Source organism: Microtus oregoni, unplaced genomic scaffold (assembly GCF_018167655.1).
Source record: "Microtus oregoni isolate MIOR12 unplaced genomic scaffold, Mior012 000029F_ref0000214, whole genome shotgun sequence".
Classification (NCBI taxonomy): domain Eukaryota; kingdom Metazoa; phylum Chordata; class Mammalia; order Rodentia; family Cricetidae; genus Microtus; species Microtus oregoni.
In genome coordinates, this window is record NW_024543088.1 from 238,737 (window position 1) to 248,700 (window position 9,964).

Sequence of the window (9,964 nt, forward strand, 5' to 3'; positions counted from 1 at the left end):
TCCGTCCTTGTTTCCTGAGCACACAGCTGACATCCTGGGTCCCTGAAAAGGCACTGGCTTGCTTTCCATCCTGGACTTCTACACGGCTTCTCTGTGGCCTCTTCTCCTCTGGTGACCATCAGAATGTCAGAGCAGATTCCCTATCGGACCTGAGAAATCCCCACTCAGCTGTGATCAGGGACCCCACCCTCTGCCCATCTCCTCCCATGGCAGGGGACCCCAGGGGTCCCAGGATGCCAATCTTCAGAGGAATGGGCACCAACAGGCCAACTCTGGGCATCAATGCCAGTCTAATGTCCAGGCCTGATATTGGGCTCTCAATCCTTGCAGTGAGCCTTGGAAGTATTTCTAATAGCGGATCCCAACTTGATTCAGAAGCCTTCCTCCTCTCTGAGCTGAGGATTGCTCACCTGCGCCCTCTTCTTCCCCCATGGATTTCCCATCCAGCTCATCTTTAGGGACTCCACCCTTGCTTGGCTTCCCACATGTCCAGTCTCTGCACACACTTGTCCCTCACTATATTATGTAATTTGAGGCTCTGGCCCATGACCCCACATGCCTGGGATCTACCTCACATGCCAGCAACCATGCACTGTGCTTTTGCCAAACAGGAGGTTTTCCTTACAGTGTCCTGAAGCGAACCTTGACACATGACCATAATGTCTCAGCATTATTGACAAGGCTAGCGAAGTATTTTAGATTTATTTTTGATAAAAAAAAAAAGTCTCCCCACAGGTGCCTCTGCACACCGAGGGCTGCCAGTGCCCAAACTGGGTGATTTCCACTCAGCAGATGCCTCTGTTGTAGCCCAGAACAGTTCCGGTGCACCAGGCAGAACACAGTAGCCACATAGGGCAAGTCCTGAGATCTGAATGTTGTTCCCAGCTTCAAGGGCTAAAGCCAGAGAATGAGCCTCCACCTGACTGTCCTAGAAACATGGGTCGCATAGACCCTGACGCGTGTCCACCGGATCCGACTGTCATGTACTGTGACTTCAGCTCACCACACCTGGCACATCCGGATCACCTCCTTCAAGGCCTTCAGCCCCTCCATGCTCTTGTCCTTCACAGCCATGGCCAGGAGGACGGCTCTGTTTCCTGCTTCTTGAGACACAAACGCTACCAGGTTCTTTGCAAAGACATGGATGAGCGGCTGGGGAGGGGAGAAGACAGGAAACCTCACTTTTATTCTTCTTCTTCTTAAAGATAGGTTGTCAATTTCTGTAGCCCAGGCGGCTAGCCTGGAAGTCATATAGCGCAAGTTACTGAACTCATGGAGATCTTCCTGCCTCAGTCTCCTGGGATTCCAGGTTCTAGGATTCCAGGCATGTGTTGACATACCCAGGTTTTTTGTTTGTTTGTTTTTTTAAAGAGTGTGTGCACATACATAGGTATGAAGAGGCCTGAAGACAACCCCAGGTATGAGGCATAGAGCACCATCATCTACTTTGAGACAGGGTCTCTCATTGACCTGGAATCCTCCAGACTGCATGGCCAGCAAGCCCCAAGATCCTTCTGTCTCTGCCATCCCAGCACTGAGAATATCTTTTATTTATTTATTTTTTTTGTAAATATTGAGACAGGGCCCTCTCTATGGCTGGAACTTGCTATGTAGATGAGGCTGGCCTCAGCCTCACCAATGCTAGAGTTAAAAGTGCTCATCACCAAGCCGAGTCTCACACTCAAACTTAGGCCATGCTCGCAAGGACTTTAGGAACTGAGCTATTTCCTCAGTCTCTATTTTATTTGTTTAGTTAGTTTATAAAGCAAGAGCTCACTATGTAGCCCTGATTGATCTGGAACTTGCTATGTAGACCAGGGCCTACATTCATCTCCTAAGTGTCAAGATTAAAGACATGCATTGATATGCATGTATGCATGGCTATTTAGTCTCTCTCTCTCTCTCTCTCTCTCTCTCTCTCTCTCTCTCTATATATATATATATATATATATACACACACACACAAATATATATGTTTTGTTATATTTAATTTTTCTATGTTAAAGTTAAAAATCTTCCTTTTTATTAAGACAGAAATGAGGAGATGATGTGGGATTCCCCTCTTTATGCTATGAATACGTTTTATTACCATTGGTTATTAAAGAAGCTGTTTCAGCCAATGGCTTAGTAGAGAAAAGCCAGGCGGGAAATCCAAACAGAGATATAGAAAGTAGCCGGGCAGTGGTGGCGCACGCCTTTAATCCCAGCACTCGGGAGGCAGAGGCAGGCGGATCTCTGTGAGTTCGAGGCCAGCCTGGTCTATAAGAGCTAGTTCCGGGACCGGCACCAAAGCTACAGAAAAACCCTGTCTCGAAAAACCAAAAAAAAAAAAAAAAAAAAAAAAAAAAAGAGAGAGAAAGTAGGCGGAGTCAAGGAGATGCCATGTAGCTGCAGAAGGAGTAACATGCCTACACAGGCGATACACAGATTAATAGAAATGGGTTAATTTAAGATGTAAGAGTTAGTTAATAAGAAACCTGAGTTAATAGGCCAAACAGTGTTTTAAAATATAGTTTCTGTGCGATTATTTTGGGTTTGGGCAGCCAGGAAATGAACAAGCAGCCTCTGTCTATGTATGTGTGTGTTTTTTGTCTGGGAGAGTGAGAGTACAACTTGTGGCAGTTAGCTTTCTCCATCCACTGAACACAGGCTTGCAAGCCAAGCGCTTTACCCCCAAGCTCTCTCATAGCTCCCTGCCTTTTGAATAAAGGGTCTCATATAGCCCACGCTGGCCTTATGTAGCTGGGAATGAAACTGAACTCCTGGCCCGGTGGTGGTGGCACACACATTTAATCCTAGCCCTTGGGAGGTAGAGGCAGGTGGATCTCTATGAGTTTGAGGCCAGCCTGGTCTACAAGGTAGTTCCAGGACAGCCAGGGCTACACAGAGGACCCTGTTTCAGAAAACAAAACAAAAAACAAACTAAACCCTGTTATACATATACATATATATATGTAGTGTGTGTATGTGTGTGTGTGTGTATGGATATTTTGCCTGCCTGTATGAGTGTGAACCATGTGTGTGTAGTGCCTACAGCGGGGGGTGCTGGATCCTCTAGGACTGAAGTTATGGATGGCTATGAGCCACCATGTGAGTGTTGGGAATTGAACCCAGGTCCTTTGGAAGAACAGTAAGTGTTCTTATCGGCTGAGCCATCTTTCCAGCCCTTGTTTTTGTTTCTTTTTAAGGGGGGGAGGAGAAGAGGGTCTATCTCTAGCTGGCCTCGAACTCACCACATAGCTCAGTCTGATCACAAACTCGTAGCAACCGTTCTGCTCCAGTCTCCCAAGGGAGGAGTACAGGCATGCACAACCACACTCGGCTCAAACACTTTATTTTCCTGATGCTCTCCTCTCCTTAAGCACCCATCAGGGATCCAGACCAGCTTCCCACACCTTCCCTAAATCACCTCCAGGGACAAAAAGGCCACAGTGATTCAGAGCGCGGAGTGGACTGCACACGGCAGACATAACCAGCTGCCGACGAGGCATCATTAAGATTTTCCCTGGGTGTCTCTGGGTACCATCTTGTGGTTACCCCTAACCCAGACAGACATGCCTGCAGAGGGGATTGCTGTCAAGACTCAAGAAGCAGACATACACATAAAGCCTTCATTAGCATAAAGCCACACAATGGGGGTCAAATTGAGGAGATGGCTGTGTCACAAAAATCAATACCTCCACTGAGTGTTGAATAAAATGCTGACACGCCAGGAAAAGCATCATTCGGGGCAGCCAGGGCACCCTCAGATCTGAAAGGTCCTGGAGAACGCTTACTGTGTCCTTGGGTGCGTACAGAGGGGCACCTATCAGACACCCCATATCCTTCTGGACAAATGACTCCCAGAAAAAGATTGTTCTCCCAACCCCTTTACCTCGTCCTTCCCGAGGAGGACTTTCGTGGTTAGCATTGGCTTGGTGATGTCATTGGCCACGTTGCTGGGTTCCAAGGAGACTAGCGTACCCATCTTCCCAAACTGGGTCACCACAACCAGGATGTGGCTGCTGAAGGCCGTGCAGATCACCTGGGTGGGCACACCGCATACCACTTCTGTCTTCTGTTTAGATACTACCAATGGTTTGTCTTCCATGGTTGTGTTCTTCAGTGGGGGCTTCAGTCATAAAGGAAAGAAAAAGGGGAGGGAGCACTCAGTCAGGTCCATCCTGGAGCTCCAAAGCAGAAATGCCAAGCAAGCCATTTAAAGTTTTAAGTAGTAGTGCATGCCTGTCATCCCTGCACAAGGAAGGCCGAGGCTGGAGGACCCCGAGTTCGAGGTCAGCCTGAGTTACGTGGGAGAGACACTATCTTAATATCCTACCCCGGCTCAAAACCGAGTGTGCGCATGCTCAGACAGGCTTCTATTAGTGTCTTTGTCCAGCCACACTGCCTGCGATTACAACCCATCGCTCTCCCCGCTGTCACCTACTTGTAGATTACCAGGGAGAAGGGAAACTACCGAGCTCTCCGACCCCGCAGGGCTGGGGACGGCTGGGGCACTACCGACTGCAGCCGGGTCTGAAACCAGCAGCAACCAGCGCTCACCACATCGACCACGGCAAAAACAAAAGTCCGGGCACAACTGAGCCAGCTCACACTTCGCAAACGCGCGCGGGAAGAGAACTTCCGGTTCCGGTCTTTAGTCCGGTCCGTGGTTCGCCGCAATCCCAGAGCCTTAGGTTCCGCATTGCTGCGGGGACCGCTAGGCTTCGTGACAAAAGAACTCTGTGTCGCCTCTGGGTCTAGGCGCTTCTAGACCCTGTGGGCGGTGCTTGAACCCAGTGTAGAGGGCTTCGTGTCCCGGCTGTGGACCCAGCTGTGGAGTGGATGGCCATAATAGTTACTATTTCTTTACTTTTTTGTTTTTTTGGAGACAGGTTTTCTCTGTGTAGCCTCGAACTCAAGAGATTCACTTACTTCTGCCTCCCAAGTGCTGGGATTAAAGGTGTGCGCCACCACCGCCCGGTTTATGTTTATTTTCATTTGGTGTGTACCTGACTTTGACTGACTGACTGATTCTCTCTCTCTCTCTCTCTCTCTCTCTCTCTCTCTCTCTCTGTGTGTGTGTATGTTTGTTTTTTAGAGACAGGGTATCTCTATGTAGCCCTGTTGTTGTGGAACTCACTATGTAGACTAGGCTGGCTTCGAACTCATGGGGATTTACCTTCGGAGTTCTGGGATTATTTTCTTTTTTTGAGATGGGGTCTTAAGTAGCCTAGGTTAGCCAAGGGTGGGTGACCTTGAACTCCTGACCCTCCCGCCTCCACCTTCCAAGTGTTGGGATGACAAGCACGCCCTACCATGCATGGTTTAAGTGTTGTGGGGATAAAATCCAGGAGTTTGGCTGGGTGTTGGTGGCACATGAACTTCAATCCCAGCACTTGGGAGGCAGAGGCAGGTGGATCTCTGTGAGTTTGAGACCAGCCTGGTCTACAGAGCGAGCTCCAGGACAACCAGGGCTACAAAGAGGAAACCCTGCCTTGAAAAACCAGAAACCAAACCAAAACAAAAAAACTCCAGGAGTTTGTGCAAACTCACCAACTGAGCTAAACTCCAGCCCCCATTTAATCTCTTTCCTCTTTCCCTCTGTTTTTCATTTCTTCCTTTCTTTCTTTTGGGTATTGAGAAACAAATCTACTCATTTAAATAGGTATTGCTCATCTGACAGAATGCTTTAAAAAATTAAACAGTATTTGTTTATTTTTTATTTGTGTATTTTTGCCTGCCTGGAATGTATGTGTACAATGTACATGCAGTACCCTCAGAGGCCAGAAGAGGGAGTTGGATTCCCTGGAACTGGAGTTACAGACAGTTGTGGGCTGCCATGTAGATGCTGGGAACCAAACCTGGTTCTTTGCAAGAGCAGCAAATGCTCATAACATTGAGCCATTAAACTAAAACGATTTTTTTCATAAAAGTATAGATTTCAAATTGAACGTTTTTTCTTTATTCCTTCTACCTGCCCTTTCCTCCTCTTCCTTTCTGTTAATCCTCATTTTCCCAAACAAATTCATTTCTTTCACTTAACACACACACACACACACACACACACACACGTTTCCTGTGACTATGTAAAACCTAGGAACTGCAACTGAGAGAAAACATACAATACCTGTCTTACTGAGACTGGCTTAATTTGCTTACCATGATTACCTCCAGTTTCGACTACTTTTTTTTTTGTTGTTGTTGTTTTTTCGAGACAGGGTTTCTCTGTAGTTTTTGGTGCCTGTCCTGGAACTAGCTCTTGTAGACCAGGCTGGCTTCGAACTCACAGAGATCCGCCTGCCTCAGTCTCCCGAGTGCTGGGATTAAAGGCGTGCGCCACCACCGCCCGGCTTGACTACTTTTAAGAATGACATAACCTCATTCGTGTGTGTGTATATTCCTATCTGTGTGTGGGGGGGTGCAGGTATGTGTGGAGGTCAGAGATCAATTTAGTTACTGTTCCTCTGGAGCTGTATACCCACCTTTTTTCTGTTCTGTTCTGCTCCCTCCCCGCCCCCTTGAGACAGGTTCTCACTCTGTAGCCTTAGCTGGCCTGGAACTAATTATGCACGCAAGGCTGGTCTCAAACTCAGAGATTCTCTCACCTCTGCTGGGGTTAAAGGTGTGCTACCACACACGGCTACACCTTGTTTCTTGAGCTAGGTTCTTGAGCTAGGTAGCAAGCTCAGGGATGTATATGCCTGTCTCCACTTTCCCAGTGCTGGGCTTACAGGCTGTGCCAGATCTCCAGGCTTTTAGACATGGCCTCTGGGGGATGGAACTTTGTTTTTTGTGCTCGCAAGGTAAGAACTTCACTGACATCCATCTTGCTGGCCTCACCTCATTCTTTACAGCCGAGGCTCCACTGTGTATATACTTCACGTTTTCCTTACCCATCCCTTTGTTGTTATAGACCTAGATCAGTTCATCTTTTGCAGCCGCCTTAGAAACGCCATGAGCCCCTTTGAAAACAGAATGCTCGAATGCGTGGTCTGACCCCACCCTGACCTTCCCTGATGTTCAGCTTGATGCCTGACCTGGTTTCCTGATGCTGGCTGAGGATACTTGAGCCTGGGCCACTGACCCTCACCAGGTCCCAGCTAATTCCTGGAACCCCTGACCTCACTGAGTCTCAGGGAAAAGCAGGAGGAAGTTCCTGAACTGCGGGGTGAGTTTTGCATCCAAGCCAGAAAGCTCCCCTGCCACCCTGATGGAGGTTTCACAGACTGGGAATGTCTTGGGCAGACACTGGGAAAAGCTGCAACCTTGAGACCTTTTCCCAGAGTCCTGAAAACCCCACTTCAGAAGCTTTTCTGTACACTCTGCTGACTGCCCCCAAAAAATCCCCGTTTCTGCTTACACACTCAAGTCCTTAGACAGCTCAGGCATTCTTCTCAATAAATTTCCTCCCTCCTTGAGTTAATGACTCCTTATCCAAAGCTCCGTCGAGCTGTATGAAGCTTGCTTCCAAAATGATTTCTTGGTGGTGTAAAAGAAAAGGCATGCATACAAAGCATGATGGGAACAGACACAGATCGAGAGGAAACTCGTTTCTGAGCATTCTCGCGGTTGGCACGTGAAGGGGGAAGATTAGGGTTTCATGGCACTAATACTCAAGAGGCAAGGAGCGTATAGATTTCTCAGCAAAGTCTTTTTGTCGGTTCTAAATTTAAACACGCATCCGCCCACACACCGCAAAAGCAAATTGCTGGCGTGTTGCTTTGCCTAGAGAAATCTTCAAAAGCTTTTGATCCACCTTGTTAGGCGTTCTCTCTCGGAGACAGAGGTCCAGGAACTCTGCCTCCCCAGCATGTGGAAGCCCTGGAAACCTACCGATCACCTTTGCAAAAGGGATATTGGAGAACAAGGTGGACGGCATTCTGGTCACATTGTTGAGCAGCTAGGTGAGGGGTTGACTCAGGGCTGGTTTGGATCTTGATCTGTTGATAAAGAACAAGCCTGAAGGAAAACAGGGGAAAGGTTGTGTCCGGCTGACGTGCTGTTGTTTCAGGGAGGAGACCTCCCCCATGGCTTAAACGGATGCCTGGACGGGATTCGTACAATCAATCAGGGCTCAGTGGGAAAAACACTTTCTGTGCAAGCGTGAGGACCTGAGTTCAAATACTCAGAACCCATGCAAAAGCCTGCTGAGGTAATGTGTACTTGTAATCCCAGTGCGTCTAGGGAGAGATGGGAGGTGCAGACAGGAATGTCCCCGGAAAGCTCAAGGCCCTGGAAGCTCAAGGACCAGCTAGTGTGGTGAGCGCAGCAGCCTCAAACAAGGTGGAAAGCGAGGACCAAAGCCCGAGGTTGTCCTCTGACTCCATCGTGTGCCATTGCATGAGAGCCTCCCAGTCACACACCATCACACACACACCAGACTCAGAGATAACAAAAGGAGGAATCGCATTTCCTGTTTGGTTGTTCTTCCGTGTGTGTGTGGGGGGGGGGGGGGGGGCGATTGCACTGGAAAGAAAGACTCCCTCCACCCTTTTTATTTTCAAGACAGGGTCTCACTATGTAGCCCTGGCTGTCCTGGAACTCACTATGTAGACGAGGCTAGCCTCAAACTCACAGAGATAGGCCTGCCTTCTGCTTCCCTAGTGCTGGGATTAAGGCGTGCACCACTGGGCTGGGCTGGAAAGCAAAACCCTTAAGTGGACACATTTGAAATAGCCGTTGTTGGGGCTGGAGAGATGGTTTAGTGGTTATGAGCACTTGCTGCTCTTGTTCTCCTGAAGGTGGGTTCCAGCACCCACCTAGGGTGGCTCACAACCACCTGTACCTCCAACTCCTGGGAAACTGATGCTCACTGATGACACACACACACACACACACACACACACACACAAAATTAATAATAATAATAAAATGACAACTGTAATTTGAGTCTGTACTATCTCCTTTGTGCTCAGTAGGGGTCCTAAAGCCTTAAGGAGGTGGAGCCCAGCTGGAGGAAGTGGGTTGCAGAGGGTGGGTGGAGCCCAGCTGGAGGAAGTGGGTCGCAGAGGGTAAGCCTTGAGGCCAAGTGCGGTAGGTCATACCTGTACCCAGGCCTTGGGAGGCTGAGGCAGGAAGATGGTGAATTTGTGGCTAGCCTGGGCTATATAATGAGACTCTGACTGAAAAGGAAATTGACTTGAGAGCCTGGGGATGAGGCTCTGTTGCTGGCATGAATATAAGTCAGGTCTGATCCCCGGCCCTTCAGGAATGGAGTGTTAGCGGTGCATACCTGGCATGCTAGTACTGGGCAGTCAAGACAGGGGTTTAAAGACAGTGTGGGCCACAAAGTGAGCTCAAGGCTAGCCTGAGATACATGACATCATGTACAAACAAACAAACAAACAAAAAGATTGAGATTGAGGTGGCTGGAGAGATGGCTCAACCAGTAAGAGATTTTCCTGCTCTTCCAGAGGAAGCGACTTTGAATTGCAGCACCCACAAGGCCACTAACAGGCCACATTTTGGACTGCGGATGTAGTTCGGGTTAGATGACAGAAATAACAAGGATCCCAGAGCTGATCTGTGTATTGGAAGGGTCACAATTTTTTTTCTAACAAGCTGGATGGTGGTTTGACTATAATCCTCTGGTGTGGGGGATTTTCCAATTCTGTAGTAAAGAGGAGCATGGTGGTTTTGTATTTACTTACTTATTTACTTTTTTTCAAGGGTGTTACATCCTCACTGAATATCAAATCAAATAGCTTCTTATTGGAGTATCATCATTTGACATTCTGTCCCCTGTTCTCGATGCTTGCCTGTGTGTGCACCGTGCATGCAGAGGTCAGAGGACAACATCAGGTGTCCTCTCTTGGGTCCCTTACAGGATCTATTGGCCTGGAATTCACTAAGTAGGCTTCTTTGCTGAGCACCACATCTCCAAAGACCTCCACAGCACAGTCTGTGTCTGTACTTCCTTCTTCCTGGATCCTGGCGGGGATTAAATGACATCCCATTTGTCAAAAGGCTTCCTTCTGGAGGA

The 9,964-nt window shown here is 48.3% G+C and overlaps 1 protein-coding gene across 4 annotated transcripts; it reads right to left on the minus strand.

Annotated features, from left to right (window-relative positions):
* Positions 1–688: 688 nt before the first annotated feature.
* LOC121465042 (proteasome assembly chaperone 3) lies at positions 689–4,614 on the minus strand. 4 transcript variants are annotated; one of them, XM_041678204.1, is made up of 3 exons: positions 4,457–4,614; positions 3,875–4,111; positions 689–1,152 (listed from the first exon to the last, which is right to left on the minus strand). In XM_041678204.1, the coding sequence occupies exons 2-3, from the start codon at positions 4,088–4,090 to the stop codon at positions 1,000–1,002; spliced, it is 369 nt and encodes a 122-aa protein (XP_041534138.1). In that variant the 5' UTR covers positions 4,091–4,111; positions 4,457–4,614; the 3' UTR covers positions 689–999. The 4 variants fall into 4 exon arrangements, with proteins under 4 accessions (XP_041534138.1, XP_041534141.1, XP_041534139.1 ...); XM_041678207.1 differs by having other exon boundaries at positions 4,438–4,613; XM_041678205.1 differs by having other exon boundaries at positions 4,427–4,613.
* Positions 4,615–9,964: the final 5,350 nt, after the last annotated feature.